Source organism: Carica papaya, chromosome 6 (genome assembly GCF_054855325.1).
Source record: "Carica papaya isolate Zhongbai chromosome 6, ASM5485532v1, whole genome shotgun sequence".
Taxonomy (NCBI): domain Eukaryota; kingdom Viridiplantae; phylum Streptophyta; class Magnoliopsida; order Brassicales; family Caricaceae; genus Carica; species Carica papaya.
The window spans coordinates 34,544,912-34,562,244 of NC_142314.1; the positions used below are offsets into that span (position 1 = coordinate 34,544,912).

The 17,333-nt window shown below is 36.9% G+C and overlaps 1 protein-coding gene across 5 annotated transcripts in view; it reads right to left on the reverse strand.

The window, feature by feature from the left end:
* PIR121 (transcription activator) overlaps nt 1–17,333 on the reverse strand; it is a 42,558-nt gene that overhangs the window by 21,802 nt on the left and 3,423 nt on the right. For 2 of the 5 annotated variants that reach the window (XM_088223250.1, XM_088223251.1), the window contains 18 exons: nt 14,503–14,567; nt 14,344–14,421; nt 10,321–10,440; nt 10,161–10,231; nt 9,918–10,010; nt 8,827–8,896; nt 8,671–8,735; nt 8,109–8,304; nt 7,824–7,975; nt 7,625–7,718; nt 7,302–7,517; nt 6,900–7,111; nt 5,688–5,835; nt 4,685–4,853; nt 4,510–4,586; nt 3,851–4,021; nt 3,609–3,685; nt 3,427–3,529 (listed from right to left, as the gene is read on the reverse strand). In XM_088223250.1, the coding sequence (XP_088079376.1) occupies nt 3,427–3,529; nt 3,609–3,685; nt 3,851–4,021; nt 4,510–4,586; nt 4,685–4,853; nt 5,688–5,835; nt 6,900–7,111; nt 7,302–7,517; nt 7,625–7,718; nt 7,824–7,975; nt 8,109–8,304; nt 8,671–8,735; nt 8,827–8,896; nt 9,918–10,010; nt 10,161–10,231; nt 10,321–10,440; nt 14,344–14,421; nt 14,503–14,567 (2,177 nt within the window). Of the gene's footprint in view, nt 1–3,426; nt 3,530–3,608; nt 3,686–3,850; nt 4,022–4,509; nt 4,587–4,684; nt 4,854–5,687; nt 5,836–6,899; nt 7,112–7,301; nt 7,518–7,624; nt 7,719–7,823; nt 7,976–8,108; nt 8,305–8,670; nt 8,736–8,826; nt 8,897–9,917; nt 10,029–10,160; nt 10,249–10,320; nt 10,444–14,343; nt 14,422–14,502; nt 14,568–15,066; nt 17,045–17,333 lie in introns of those variants that run through there. The other 3 variants (XM_088223252.1, XM_022042522.2, XM_022042523.2) reach the window with 3 other exon arrangements.

Below are 17,333 nucleotides of genomic sequence, written 5' to 3' on the forward strand. Positions count from 1 at the left end.
ATCTTGTAGCCAACACCTTAGCAATAAGCTTACAAATACAACCAATCAACTAATTGGTCTAAAATCTTTAAATTCATTTGCACCACTTTTCTTGTGGATGAGTGTAACAAAAGTAGTATTTTAAGATTTAACAAATTTATCATTGTAGTGCAGATCCTTGAAAGCAACCATGATATCCTCCTTCAGTAGGGGCCACAAGTTCTGAAGAAAATTCATACTAAAACCATCGGGACCCGGAGCTTTATACCATCACAAGATTTCAGACCATCTAAAACCTCATCTACATTGAATTCCTCTTTCAGGGCCTGCATGCTCATATCAGATATACTGCAAAAGGATGGACCATCCAATTCGAGGCAAAATTCATGATATTCCTTGTACAGATTTACTAAGTGCCCCCTGACAACTTCTATCAATTCAGTGTTCCAGAATTTTTCTTATTTTCCACTAAAATTTCCTCAATGTAATTAATCATGCGTCAGTGAGAGGTTAAAGTATGAAAATACTTTGTATTTCTATCCCCCCTTCCAACCATTTTTTCCTTGATTTCTGTCTCTAAACATTTTCTCATCCTTCAAGAAAGAAGCCAGCTGTAATTTCAGATTACCCCTCTTGTTCCTTTCTTCCTCATCTAACCCAAATTCATCCTCTTTGGCATCCAGAGAGCTAAATCTCAGACATAACAGCGTCATACCCGCTATTCTCCTTCATCTTCTCCTCTTTAGCCCAAACTTTAATAGCATTCTTCAAGACCTTAAGTCTGTGAGCAAATTTGAAATTGGAACATCCCTGAATCCCACTATTCCTCCAAGAGTCTTCCACCCAGTACACAGAAATTCTCATTGCTCAGCCATTTATGCTCCAGTCGGAAAGGTATAGGTCCCCACTGTATTTCCTCGACCTCCAAACATGTAGGATAACAATCAGGATAACGATCAGAGGTGGGACGGGGAAGAGTTTTATGGCACACACTCACCAAATTCAGCAAGAAATTAGAGGAGATAAAAAATTTATCAATTCTGGATCAGCTATTTTGATTGGACTAGGTCCATTGTCCTTTAGATAGCGGTAAATTTACAACCCCCCAACCTCTCCATAGCTTCTCTAAATTCATAAGCTTCTGTCAATGAAAAATTGTTATCACTTCTTTCCTCCCTTCTCAGTATCATGTTGAAATCTCCCCCAGTAATCTACTTGCCACCTCATTTGGTTCTACAAACCTCCAATTCTTCCCTTAATTTTGTTTTCTCCACTCAGTTTTCTGTACAACAAACCCTTATAAACATCCATTCAACATCTTCCCAACAATTCCTAAGAACACACAACAAGGTGCATTCACTTTTAATCACATCCACACAATTCACCCAGTCCTTCCTCCAAAGTATGATCATCCCTTCGGTCGGTCCTTTAGCAGGCAAAGCATGCCAATCACTACTATTTTTACATCACGAGCTGTTGATCATTTCAAGGGAGTAATCATCCACTTTCGTTTCTTGCAGACATATAATGAAAGGCTTCCATTTTTTCAAACAGCCTCTGATAATTAATCTTTTACCCCTACAGTTTATCCCACGGACATTTCAGGATACACTCTTTCCTATCATTCACAGGCCATCTTAACCCTGCTAGCTGACTTTCTATTTTGTCTTCTGCCTTCATAGTTTATGGAAGATTCTAATCTTTTTAACTCCCTAGGAGTACCACAACTTATTTTCTTTTTTGCCCAGTTTTTTTTTTTTAACAACTTCCTTTTTTCAACTTCAGAGAAAAAGAAATAAGACAAGTTTTCCATACCTTCTAGTGAAACATCCATCGTCTTGTCGAATTTATTTGTGTTGTTGATCACCCACTAGGAGCAGTAATCCTCCACATGCGCAGAAATGTTAACTCCCTCCAGACTCATCTGAATTAACTCTTCGATCTCCAGATCATAAGCTGAGTCAAGTGCCATAGCGTCTTCCTCGACAACCACTAATTCATGATTCAGACTCAGGTTCTCCTCACCTGGGCATTCGACCATTACCTTCCCTTCAACTTCGAAATCCTCCATTGTGGAGAAAACAGAGCACATATCTTCTTCTTCTCGTTCTCTTGTTGCCAAGAGCTCAACAACGACATCCATACCCGTTACTTCCTCAGCTTTTCCTTTGACATCAAACTTTAACTGTTCCTTTTCTTTTTTTTCTTTTTCTTTGTTCTCCCCCAGACACTCAGGCATAAATATCTCCACATATTTTGTACATGATGGCTCACCCCGGGTCGGGTAATAAAGCAGGCTTGGGCTCGGATTGTTATCAATGCTTCTAGTATTATCTGTCTTCATTTTTTATTTCTCCTTTTCTCTCCAGGTATAGCGTTTCTTTTCACCTGGCTCGTTTTTTTTGTGATCTTGGATCTGGCCCAAAGAAACCAAAGTCTTGTCACCCTTAAATCCAAAACGACGGGATCGTTTAGCATTTTGAGAATACCCCTTACCTGATCTATTATGTTTCCTTGGGCCAACCCGCTTCGATTCACCATCGGGTTTCCTCTGCCCTACCCGCATCACTTTGCCCTCAACAGCTTGCAATGCCACTGCATAAGTATGGACACGATCGAATTCCATTGAAACGTTGATCGGAATGTTACAATATGGGCACTGAAATGAGGCTTTCCAAGGACGTTTCTTCTTAATCACTTTCTCCTTTGATTGATCCACTTTATCCCTTTTACCCTCGACCACACTCTTAGGTCTTTCGACAGGTCTATCCACAAGTTCAAATGCTGCCACCATCAACTTCCACCATCCTCTCCCCTACATTCCCCCCCAGAAAGAAGATTCTCTTTGCTCGTCGATCTCCTTGTACCATTAAGACCAAATACTCCCCACATCTGTTTGAACCAAAAGACAACCACAACTCGTAGTTCCTTTTCACTAAATATTTAGCCCAAGTTCCTAGTTCCTTCTCCACCAAAAATCATCGGTCGCATCAAGAAACCATTTGTATTCCTCTTTGTCTAAGAAAATCGATTTTCGGAACCTACGCCTGTTTTCAGTGATTCGTAGACCATCTGCTTTCTTTCCTTCACAGCATAAGTCGAAGGATTTATTCTCGATGGCGAGAAACCTTCATCCATACGAACTCATGGGAATCTTTGGGTAGTGGTCGGCCGAAATGGCCAACCAGGGGACGAAGCGAGATGAAAAGTTGAGAGAAATCTTAGAGAGAGAAGCCCCTCATGTGTATAATAAGGTGTTTGAAATTACTTATTTGGTGCTTATAATAGCTTTAAGCACTTCTACACTAATATCCATGTTTTGTAATATAAAAACCAAGATATTTATCAGGTTCTTAAAAGTGATTGTAAAAAGGTTCACCAACAGACTTTCTTCTACAAGGTTTAATCACTTGCACAGAAAATAATGTTTGAGAAAAATATATTCACCTTCACTTTAGTCATCTTAAAAAGAGCAGTAAACCTCATAGGCTGTATATAATATTTCTCTCCATTGTCCAAGGAAAAAAGGAAAGAAGGATCAAGCAGCTCACTGCGTTTGAACACAAATCAAACCAATTGATTAGTTCACTAAAATTTCCATATAGCAGAATATAACACAAATTATGTACCTTGCTGCACGGCTCTTGTAATATGTGAAAATAATCTCAGACATCTTTGAAACAAATATGTCAAAACAATGGTCAACCTGTGAACATATAAAACATCATACCAAGTTATCAAGTTGGTAGAAAAAGGAACCGTTTAGTATCATCTCACAGAGATCTGGACGATGTGCTTATTAATTATGTGATAAAGCACTAATTACTTGCTGAGTCTCGCTCACATAGCTCAGCTTAACAAATTCATATACCTCAGCCTCAATTTCATCATACAGGAACCTCTGCTTCAATTCAACCAATGCATGCTGAGCTGAGTCGTTATAGATGTCAAATGGCATAAGAACACTTTCAAGAAGACCTGCGTTCTTGGACTCGAGAACATGATCTACTAGCATCCATGGAAGAGAGCACTCAATTGGAAACTGCAAATAAAGAAGAAGCCAAACTTCATAAATTTCAGGGACTAAATAAAGCAAACATTAAAAATAGAGAGAAAAGCAATCATAAAAAAGAAAACTCTAATGATTGTAAAAGTAAAAAAATTTGAGCTCTCAAGTTCCAGAAAAGTTTATTTATGGACTAGTGGTTACATGAACCATGCGCATTACATATTAGTGTAGACAGTTCAAAGTGGAACTTTTATTCACTCTAACAAGCATTTTTAGAGGAAAACAGATAATGCTATAAACAATACACCAAGCTCCCCCTCCTCTCATCTTATGAGAGAAGCTTTACGAGTTACCATGAGAAAACAAACATTATTTTTCCCTACTTCTTGTTGTCTTAAAATGAGGTATTTCCCTAATTGGTAGACCAAGTTTGCCTCACTGGAAAAAATGGGGAGGGTGCCAACTCATGCAAAGACATCCAACTTGTATATGGTAAGAAGACAATTCTCAAGCTTCTTTACCTGAATAACATGTGATGACTCCAGGTAAAACTCTCTAAACCACAGAAAACCAATATCCGTCAATGTAGTAACAGTCGCTGCAAAAACGATTAATGCAAAAATTAAACATATCTATAGCTTGTTTTAACTCTGATGTTTCACGTAAGACTGAAAGCAGACAAGGTCAGAAGATTACCCGTATAGTCCAATATATGCAGGAAAAAACTAAGTTTGTAAAAGAAGGTTTCCAACTGCTTTAAATCATTAACAGGAATCTCAGACCCGCTATTCCCAAAAAGCCCCCCAGGTTTCCGAAGATTGCCACCAGACACCACCTCATATATCAAGAATTGCAAGCAATGCACCTGAACAAAGAAAAGAAAGTCACAATAGTTACAATGAAGAATTTTTGTCTAGTAGTATGTTCTGACGCAACAATTTATTTAGGTCCTTGATTTTGAATATTAAAACAAGATTTTGATTCACAATTTGAATTTCGATTAAACTATGATAAATATCATGCACTTGTGGAACCCCTTGTTGGATATTATAATAATTTTCTCCATAGTAAATAGAAAATAATTAGTTGGTGCTGACCCTCAATATAACCGTACTATAACAGCAAAGACACTAGTCTCCTACTTATATGACATGTATCATTGCTTCAGTATCATTGTCCCATAATAAAAACATAAAATGGTTGGTACTCCATGGTATTCTGAAACTGACTGTAATACCTGTTACTACACTAACAAATGACCATAATAAGAACATATAAATGGTTGATAGTCCATGGTGTTCTGAAACTAACTATAGTATCCTGTTACTACACTACCAAAAGCCCAAGTTAACAGAACAATTTGAGGAACTTTTTCTCTTCACAATTTTCCGGCCACAAAACCAAAAAAAAAAAAGAAGATTGGATAAACTCATTAAAATTTTCTACATTTAACTAATATCATTTTAGGAAACCTTGTGGTATGATTCACAAGCTGATGCTGCACTAATATGGTACAACTTTGGGTAATATGCTGCACTAGTATGAACTGTCAGTTGATCTTTTTCCATTAAAAATAGATTCCTATGTTGATTTGATCTATAGTGTAAATCTAACAGGAACAACCTATTTTTAGCCCGTAAGGAAAAGAGTAGGAGAAAAGAGCTGCTATGCATGAAAGTGTGGTTAGTTTGAGAGAAACCTGTGCAGCAGTTGGTGCGACAGGCCTTGGATGAAAGAAGCTTCCTCTGCTTTCATCATATCCATGCTGTGAAGATTGCAACTCAGCTTCGGGCTTGCTTGTATTTGCCATCCAGTCTGCTGAAAGAGTCCGCATATCAGAAAGGATCCTGAAAATAGTCAATAGGATAGAACAGTCAAGCAACTTGAAATATTTAGTCAATAATCCTTGAAGTAGGCAAATTTAGGGGCTAGCATGAGAGGGAACTGCCATCATAATCAACTCACAAGCAGAAATAACTGTCAAATAAGGTGTGCACTTTTTATCTTCTTTTGATGGAAGTTTTGAAAACCAAAAATATTTTCAAGAGAGAACATGGCACTAAATTGAGGATACTATGAGCCTCCTCCAGGTTTGAAAATATTTATGGTAGACCCTTCTTCAATAAGCCACCTCCATGCCACCAATCCATATTTTTTAAAGAAAATAATTATGCATTAGAAACCATGAAAACAGGCACAAGTCGAGGCCCCTCAGAACATACAGGAGAAGTATCCATGAATAAAAAGAAAATTTAAAAAAAAAAACGGAAGAAGCTTAAACTCATAGTTTAGACCATTCTCCATGCAGAAGGATAGGAGGAATGACCACCAGAAACCTGTTGCAATAAGTCTATATGAAATCCCTAATGCTTATTTCCTTCTTGCTAAATTATATGATCAGCTTCCCAAGGACTTATATGGCTTGCCCAAATGAATCTGATCTTTGGTGCTTGTCGACCAGTTAAGGTTATTGCAACTTCCAGAAGATTCTTCACTGTAGAGGAAGTATGAAAGCTTCAAGACATTATGCCCCTTAGAAAAATTTAGCTTCAATATAGTTTTTGCTTATTTTGTTTATTCATTTTTTTTAGCAGACAAGCACTGGTTATTTGCGTTCTTCAACAATCGCCCAAATTAGCAATATGACTTAATTAAACCTCTAAATGCATTGAGCTTAATGTGGAAGATGTATACCTTAGTCTGAAGCAATCAATGTTAGGTTAGAACCAGTATGCGATGAGAGCACATCTTCATGCATAATCATGAGAGATACTTTTTAACATCTAGTAACTAACATATAATATCTAATATATATTATATATATTATGTGTATATAATTGAAAAGGATGTGCGTCAGTTGAAATGTTATCATATCTCATTCTCTCTATTTCTATAAAGTTATGGTAATAACCTTGAAAGATCTTTCTTCTTTCGGAAGGTAGTACGCAGCATTGTGGCTAATGTATTTTGAACAAAATCTTGGACCTCAGCATGTATCGTCTCCCACAAAGCATCAGCAACCAATGTGTCACACCGTTGCATCATCGATCCAATGCTCTTTATATAGCTAACAAGTTCAACCAGTGCTCTTCTTTCATCTGCATTATAATTGTACCTGACAACCTACATAGAGAAGCCTTCTAGAATGAGCAGAGTTGAATATTATGTCAGGTCATACATGGATGCCGAGATAAGCGTTGATCTAACGGCAAAAGCTCCAGGATATCTAAGACAACACTTCCTAAGAATATTGCTTTAGCAAGATAATCCTGAAAACCCAAAATAGCCACACTTAAATTATAGGCTATAATACCTTCTCATAGTCAGAATGTGGTGCTGAACCTTCTTCTGATTCCGATGGAAGTGCATCCTTGCATGGACGAGAAAATTTCCATGCACATTGTTCCCAAATGCGTGCATTCCATCTGCTTAAGAGCTGGAAACCTTCAACAACCATATCATACATGTTTCCCTTAACTTCTCTGGACCACTCAACATCAGCACCATCTGTTGATTTCAACAGCAACAGCTGCAAATGAAGACGAAGAAAACAGAGTTGGAATTTCTAGAAAAGATACAGCAGGAAACTTCATTTATGTTCACAGAAGGAGAAGATCAAGGGACTAAAGAAAGCACCTGGTTCATGGCTGAAGCAAATCTAATTGTAAAATCATCATGTTCAGCACGGATAGCTACAATGTGATTGATGATTAGATAATGTCTCTGATAAGTAACCACGTCAAGGCTTCACAAAAATTATGCAAAATCTAAAATTTCGTACTTAGCAGAAGTGACTACATTAATGACCATAAAAATGGTTAGGGTTATAGGATATTCTTGCACTTCACGAGGCGGCAGCTCATGAGGTACTGGAAGAGTGAGAAGGCGAGTCTGTGAAGAGAACTTCTGGAAGTACATTGAAAGTTCTTTCAAAATTGCAGCTGGAGATAGATGGAGATCTGGGAATGCAGGAATGACAGGATCATTCTACCAAAAGGAAAAAGAAAACAATAAGTTAATTTGAGTTGCTATCATCATCTTGCATTGCTAAATAAATATATAGCCATTGCTTAGATCTAGCAATGCAACATCATTCTCATAAATTTTGCAAACCCAATACCTTAAATATGTTAATCAATCTGTTGATTTTCACTCTCTTGTACAATGACTCACTATCTTTCTCTGATGATGTTGCTAAGACAACAAGAACAGGCAAAACACGAAGCAGAATGTGCCGCTCTGGAAACAGAAGAGCAAAATCCAACTCCAACGATTCAACGGCAAAGACTATAAGAACTTGAAGAATGTCTTCGACACTAATTTCAGTTAAGGATCTCACAACAATTTTTTCAAAGGGAAAAATGAAATTCATTCAAGAGAAACAAGGTAATGCTGCACAAATATAAAAGAAATACATGATACGAAGATTTTACAAGGACCTCATAACATATAACAAAAGAGGACCACCAGCAAACATGTTGCTGATAGGAAGGAGGTTAATTTTCCAAATTTTAGAATAACACTACATTTGAAAAACATTTACTAAGGAGTAAATCAATCAAAGAATGCAGATTCTTCTTCCTACCAACAATGAGGAAATGAAATCATCTCTCTGCCAGTCCAGCATAATATGGAATTTTTGCGACAGAACAATGGGTATAAAAATGCTTTAGCCAGGATACTTGTTGACGCGAAACATCTCCACATGCAAGTTCAGTAAGATAGCCCATCTTGTGCTTAAGAAAATCTGTGAAAATTATGGGTCATTATCAATGGAAAAAATATGAATATGTTTCTTTGAAACAGTTTGCACATCATATGTAATCAGAATCACAAACCTGTAAATCATCTAATTCCTCCCTCAAAGCATCAGTGTCTTGCCACTGAGCACTAACTTGCGTAAATGTCCTGCAAAGTGAGAATGAAGACAGAAAAAATGGATGTTAAACTGCAACAGCTCATGACTTGTACAGCCGACTTCTAGAGAAGGATACAAGCAAAAAACTAGATAGTAGGAACATCAACTAATATAGGAATGCATAGTCAATTCCGTAACTAAAAAATGGAAAGGTCAATATGGTATTCATGTTTGAAATCGATTCAACTATTATCTAGAATTAAAACCTTGATTAACCTTACATCAGGAATAATCTGAAATCACAATTTTGACAGTATTCTTTGTTTTTTACAGAAAATGAAGTACCATTAAGATGAGAATAGAATAAGTATACGCAAGGAGAACAAGACATCCTCCAAAAATTGGAAACAGAGCAAAAAAGAGAATACATAATCTCAAAGTTAAAAATATATAAGTTACAGAAACTCATATTTAACACCTTTTTTTTCTGAATAAAGTAATTTACATCAAGAACTTTATAGTAACTGGACCATTTCTGCTTCAGTATGCACTATAAATCAGCTCCGGAAAAAAGATTGATTTATCTAAATAATAACAAGGCAATTTATAATCATATGACTGAAAGTCACAAACTGTGGGAATATAAATCCCCATGCATATATGAATAAAACTAGCAAAACAATAAAATAATGAACTAAAGTTGCATCTAAAAAATCAGCTTGTGCTTAATTTAGATTCTCTAACCAAAAATGTCCTATTAAATCATGCTATAGTAAAAATCACCCGCTTCAATTATAAACAATAGAAGTTGGCTAAATTCGGCCAAAACAAACTCTTTGAAAATAAAAATTCATACAGCAAGAGGTCCATTCACATTATATGTCATATAAGGAACTGTCAATGAAATGGAGGCGGAAATTTTACTGGTTTTGGTACCTTTTACTGGCTTTAGCATTTTTGACAGATCCATTCACAATTTATGTCATATAAGGATCTACTAACATTCCTCGCTTTAGCGAATTCACAGAATTGTTTTTAAGACGGGAACAGAAAATTAATTAGTTTTTGTACCTCTTATACCAAGAAAAATCATTAGGTATACTGGCTTTAGAATTTTTGAGATGGTCAAGTTGCACTAAGACATCAAGCAACTTCAACATCGACCTGCCGCAAACAAGAAATCTGTGAGCAGGGGATTGGAATTTAGACGTGGCATTGGACATGTATTAAAAATTCCAAACTGGCAAATCAGGTAGTAGAAATATAAACTATGATGATGTCTGAAAACAAGTGAGAAAATTAAGTATAACACACCAGAGATGGGTTATTGTGGGGCCATTAATGCGCCGCTCAGGCCTAGAAAAGCGTTGCATATCAGCAGCTAGCTGCATATTACAATAATCTAAAAAAATTTATTTAGCCATTACAGATAGACAGAGAGGGAAACATGAATAGGGGATTTTAAAGCCCATACTTTAGAAGCAGCTGATGCTTGCCATTGCTGAATTTCACGCAAGCGGCTCATCTCCAAGTCAAGAACTTGATAGGTCTCTAGATACAGATCAGCTTGACTGTGTTTCATTGAATCAGGAAGCTGCACATGATTTGCAACAAGAAACATAATAAAAAAGAAAAATTAACAAACTTGACAGATTTATCATTAGGGTAAATGACGTACAATCAGAGATATGGAAAAATCTAATATTTGCAATGACAAGGTACTGATGAATTAGATTTTTGAATGGCTGAAAAATTTTTCAGCTTAGTGATCTATACGTCCTCATGGAGTAAGAATCCGATGAAGAAAACCCATATTTAAGGATTCAAGTTATTAACTTTTAGAAATTTGAGCTCTAATTCTTTAGAACTACTAGTTTAAACCCAAAAAGTTATTGGACAGGAGGTACTTAGCGATGTAGAACCATTTAGCATAGTTTTTCACTCGTTTCGTACTACCACAAGAATTATTATCTAGCAAGAATTTTACAGTTCTTATTTTGTTAGATTTTTATTTCCTCTTTAGTTGGTAGTTTTGATTTATTATTGTTTCGTAAGGTTTCTAGTAATATTAGGCTATAAAGACACCCCGTAACTTCATGAACTATTTCTCATCATTAGCCAACTTCTATGAATAAAAACTTTTCTTTTTGAAATATCTATGAATAAAATCTATTGATATTTCTTATTTAATTTAGTGCTTAACAACACCTTGACTGTTGTTGTTGTTGTCAATCCCTATAAATTGTGGATTGGGCTATCTTCATTTTTCTCATCTTTCTAAAGTTTATGCCACTGTGCTATTTCAATTTGGTATTTTAAGAAAAATTCCTATCTTTGTTGCTAAATTCCCAAATTTCAAGACAAAACTCTAAACAATTAAAAAAAAACATCAAATCACAAATAGAGAAACTATTAGCCTAGCACTGTTGGCTTTATTAAAATATCCAAAGACTCTTGGCTTTATAAAATATACCAAAACTGTACGGAGGTGGTTGATACTGCCTCATCATAAGCCTAAGAGGATTCCTACTGGAGTTTCCACCCAGTTGAAGCACCTAACTCAAAATGAATAAGATACACATACCAGTAATAGCTCTAAATCGCTGCTGCCTTGCTGGAACTAGTATTTTCCCACACACATCAACAACCATTAATGCCTGATCTAGAACTAGCGTCACTGGAACAATCTTGTGGTCAAAAACCTAATCTTTAAACGATCACTTGGACGTGCTTGGATCTTCTTATCTGAAGCCTCTCCATTGATCTGTTCATCAGAGTTCACAAAACCGGTTTCCCCAAGCCAGTTTAAGGCCCTGACTGGTTCAGGCCAGTTTCCTAAGTTTTTGAATGCGCTCTTTCTGTTTTGAGGTCTTTGTTGGCAGATTCAAATTGCACAACCTTCTTTGTACCTGTTCAGGCACTTTTAAGGTAAAGTGAAATGTTGCTTTGTACTCCTAAATAGGTGCAAGTCTTTGATTTTTAAAACTCAAAGCAGCACCATGTGTGTCTCTTCTAGTCCTTCAAACTATTGATTGGGAAAAAAAAAAGTTTTTCTTCTAATGTACCAAAGGCGACAAGCATAACACCCTCCCCATCTGTTCAACAGATGCAGAGGTAAAGAAAGAGACATGAGCAGAGGTGGAGGAAAAGCTCGCACAGAGAGGAAGAAGACAAAGAAGCAGGCTTGCACGTGAGAGACAGGAGCACCCTGTATGAAAGGGAACATTTGCATGAAATCAGAGGAAGGACAAGGCCAGACAATTGGACGTGGTGGTAGGCAGAGGAGCAGGAGCCATTACACGAGAGGACAAATCCAATGCATGGAAAAGGAGCTTCAATTTTGACTTTAAGGAGAAGAGAGGAGAGAAAAAAGAACAAAGGTACAGGGGAGGGGGTTAAGACAACAATGAGATAGAGGTAATGCAAATTCCCATAACAAATTACTGAACCAAATAATATCTACAACAGGTATGGCTATAACACAATATTCTGTTCCAACTCTGGAGCGAGAAATGGTGGTTTCGTTTCTTTGAGCTCCAAAACAATAAGTCCAGAGCCAAGGAAAATACAATACCCAGCTTTTAGCACGGTGTCTGGACAACAAACCCAATCTACATAAGGAAAACCAGTAAGTTGAGAAGAGGAATCCAAGTATAGTTGCAAACCTAAATAAGTAGTGCCACAAATTAGCGAAGAATTCACTTCACAACTTGAAGGTAGTCTTCCATTGCGTCATGCATGAATTGATAGACCCGACTAACGATAACGCAAATGCCAAGTGTTACAAAGGTAAGTAAGGTACCATAAAGCACCAATTAGACTTTTGTATGTCGTAAGATTGGCTACTAGATGATCCAATCCTTTTGATAATTTTCCCCAGAGTTGACAAGGGAAAGAAATTGGTTTGCAAGACTGAAGGCCATTACCCTTTAGCAGGTTAAGAGCATATTGTTCTGAGAAGAGGCTCTCTTTGTTCTATAACTTGGGCTCCCAAGAAAAAATGCAAATCACCAAGGTCATTCACAACAAATTGTTGCTTGAGTTGATCCAATAAGCCTTGCAAAAGAGCTTGGGCAGAAGCAGTTAAAATATAAAATATCATCAGCACATAGAAGGAAATGCTCAAATCAGATTAATAGAGAAAAATTAATGGGTCAGCTTCATTGCTTTGGAAACTGACAGAGAAGAGAAAGGAGGCAACATAGTATCAACTCTGAGCTGACTGTTTAAGGCTGCCGTATTCAGCTCACAAAAATAATTCATGTGATTCAGAATCCTAAAAAAACCTAGTGCCTGCTCATATAGACGTGTAGAAATCGACTTCTTGTAAAATTTAATTCCTATACAGATTGGTATCTTTAGAAAAATCTCTCTATAAAGCAGAATCATACTCTGAGGTACTTGTTTAAGCCTACCGTATTCGACTCACAAACATAATTGATGTGATTCAGAATCCTCAAAACCCTAGTGCCTGCTCATATAGACATGTACAAATCCGACTTCCTGTAGTAGTCAATTCCTATGCAAATTGGTACTTTCATAGAAATTTCCCTATAAAGCAGAATTATAGTCGACTTTCATAACTGAAAGTTCTTTTCCTTTTATGGAATTGATTTGTATTTAATTTCCTACTAAAACTTTTTCTAATAAAAGTTCTTCTTTTATATATATCAATTTGTTGTAAATTAAGTATTATGAAATAAAATTTAGTAAACAGAAATTTTAATTATAAATTTTTATGGTATCAGATCAAGATCTTTGAACTCTAAAAGAATTTTTTTTTTCTTCTCTCTTATACCAATGACCAAATATGGAACAACTGCGACAAGAATCAGTGACCTCTTTGAAACCACATCTCGGTCTGATAGAATTATCTCCATCAAACAACTTGAATTGGAAACAACTCAAATTTTGATCACTAGCCACAAGGTAAACAGAAACAACTACATTCAATGGTCTATCGATCAAGATGTTTATCAACCAAAGAGGAAGAGAAGAATATCTCATTAGACAAGTCGCCCAACTGAGCACTGAAAACCCAAAGTTTCAAACTTAGAAGATGGAGAATAATCTGATCATGTTGTGACTAATTAACTCCATGACAAATGGTAACAACGAGAATTTTTTGCTATACATGATGAAATTTGGAAAGCAGCCAAAGAGTTCTACTCAAGTAAAAAAAATACATCAACAATTTTTGTCATTAAATCTGGTCACCCAGATGAAAGTAACGAATATTAGCTGAGGCTTAACATCCTAAATTACAGACAATGAGATAAGCTAGGGATCTATTGTGCGAAATAAGGGTTTGGACCGTTAGTTGCACTTTGAGCTATCATTTTCTTCTTTAGAATGCATTTAACCCTTCCCTAAACAAGACAAATGTTTGATGAGACTTTTCTTCATGCAATGATAGAAAATTAAAATAAATGACAGTAATATTAGTCATCAATGGCCCTAGAGAAAATTTTATTCAGAAGTTGAGGCCAAGATGAACCTGTGGAAGTGCTTTGACACAACTTCGGTATGTATAAAGTATTGATGCCATCTCCTTCCCCTCTTGGACAAGAATATTCTGCAGATCATTCAAAGGCAAAAAAGTTAGCAGACATATTGAGGGGAAAAATAATGAACAAAGAGGACAAGAACCATATACCAGCTGATTGAGAGCTTTTGTGTCTTCTGATAGAGACAAGCGATACGCAGAAACATCACTATACTCTAAAAGAGAAAACATTGCTCAAGTTATGAAACACAAAGAAGAGTACATATGAGAAAAAGAGAGAGCAGTAATAGTTTCAATAAACATGTAACAAACAGACAAGGAAGTGAAATTACATGCTTGACAAGTAGTGATATTTCATAGACATGTTAGATATAGATAAAAAATCTTTAAAAAAAATATTGGAAACTGTAAAGCAAAACATTGAACTATTTATTCTGTCAAGACAATTAAAATTATGGAAAAAAAGAAAACAGTTCATCTTTCAAAAAATCATTGATGATAACATTCAATTACTCACTTCATCATGCACAATATTTTTTTGCAATATAAAATATACATGCGTATGCAGACGTTAACTAAGACAAATTACAGTATCTATTCTTAACTATTGTGAGAGTCTATGACTATTACAAAAAGGCAGAGATGGAAAAAGAATACTCCATTAAACGAGAAAATATTCAGGAAGCTGGGTTGGGAATCGGGCTCTCTGGGTACCTATTCCCCAACTGTTCTCTCTTCAGCCCATGATGGCCTGGCCTGTTTGAGCTAGAACCCCAGGTTTGGGCACTTGGGCCTGGGCCAGGATTGGATCTCAGCCCCTTAGGAACAGCCTCGCTATAGCTCAACTGTGTGGTGTGATGTTGAGCTGTCTTGAGGAGCCACCTCACTAAGCATTTTCCTCTTTCATCTAATAGGTAGTTTTCTAGTCTTTTCCCTTGCCACAATATCCTCTTCCCTCATAATCGACCGGTCACATCTCCAAAGCAGATTATGTGGCAATATCTTTGCTTAAAAGTTGAATTTGTTGTATCGTCACCTCCCATCTGTTCTGCTTTGCTGATACCAGCGACCATGTTCTGCTAATGATATATGGCAGAGGCCACCATGGGAGAAAGATGGGAGCTCGTGTCGAGGATTGCAAACATTGATTGAATCTGAGTCATTCCTCCATGAACACATTCCATCACGTGGAACAAAATTTTAGTCATCTTCTTCCCCCCACTTCCTTCCCTTTCCTCTAGGATATAGATCCGAGTCCACAGAGTTGCCCCTCTAAATTGCCTAACTCAATATACCTACCTGTATATTCGTGTTGAGAGCTATCATCAAGTACCCATCCTCCATCCTATACACTGAGTTGTACAGGAATCCTTCCTCCACTACGGATATCAAACAGTTCCTCAACCATTCGGCCCCTCGCAACCCAAGGCGAATAACAAAGCGATGGAGATTTTTGTTTCCTCTTTGATTGTCAATGTTAGCGAATAACAATAATAAATGCTTGTTGGCGACTGTTGCACGTGATTCTGCTGTGGGTTGAGACTTGATACTTTACATTTGTGAAATTCAATCTTTTAGTATTTAAAGTGAAACTTTCAAGATCGGATGAGGTTAGATCTAAATGTCTCTGCATTGATTAAATGGAAGAACATTAAAGGGGATGATGGAATCTGGATATTTGGTGATGAATTAGGTTCCTATGGAGTGGCATGAAATAATAAGCTGAGTTGGTACCCACTCATCAAGCTCTAATCTCACCACCTACCCTAAACAGAGTCGCAACCTCACCCCCGGTCTGCCAACTGAATCCGGTGGCCATTTTTCACGCACATGAGTCACACGTGCCGCCGAAAAAGCCTAACCGGCTAGAATCGTGTAGAAGTAGTTCACGTTGAACCACCCAATCATCCGCGCAACATGAAGACAATGTGTGCATTGCAGCACAATAAGAACGTGTGTACGGGAAAATTACTCCGCCGCACAGACGACAAACTCTTGTCAACCCAAGACATCAATTCCACTCCATCATTGCAGCAAAGTCGTAATGCCTCCTCAACTTGTATAAAGAATGACGGCTAGGTTGTGAGTTATAAGCAAGAAGCAAATTCCTGATGTACAAGCCAATGGGATTCAATTCTCACCACAATGAAGCATTGGTCATGTCAAAATGGTTGAAACATCTAATAATTAAGCAACTTATCAACATCACAACTATGCTTTCGTATGAATCCGTCCACTGGAACTAGAAGATTAAAATGTTTAAATACGTGATGAAAAACTTTAGTAGAGTATGGACAGAGTCAACATAGAAGTATTCTTCTCCAAGCTGACCCTCAATTTCAAGAAAATGTCGATGTCGTAAGCGGTTGTGAGATGCCCATAAAAGTCCATTTGGAATTCAAAATGGTTGACGATGTACGCTTTAATGGATCCATATCTTTCTGAAAAACTTTGGGAAATGATGTTAAACGAAAATATTTATATTTTATATCATCGATTTAATAAGAGGACCTCGTTGCGGGCAAAGAAACTCTCAAGATCTCTACTGACGGCTTCAAGGATACAGAACTCGAAGATGGGCAATGGTTTGCCAATACACATTTTTGCCCTTCGATTAATCTGTTAACCATTAAGTGTCTACTGCTGAATTGCATTTGATACGTAGCAATTGCTATCGCTGATGAGCTCGGGGAGATGATGTCTGCCTACAATTTTCTTGGATTTTCTCTTGAATTCGTTTTTAGTAGAGAAAGGAAAACGGTGTAATTTGAACCACAAGCTAGTGTTTTCCTAAAAACGACACCGTTTTCCTTTCTCTTCTATAAACAAATTCAAGAGAAAATTTAAGAAAGTTGTCGGCACACATCATCTTCCCGAGCTCATCTGCGATAGCAATGGCGATGTATCAAATGTAATTCAGCAGTAGACACTCAATGGTTAACAGATTAACCGAACGGCAAAAATGTATATTGGCAAACCAC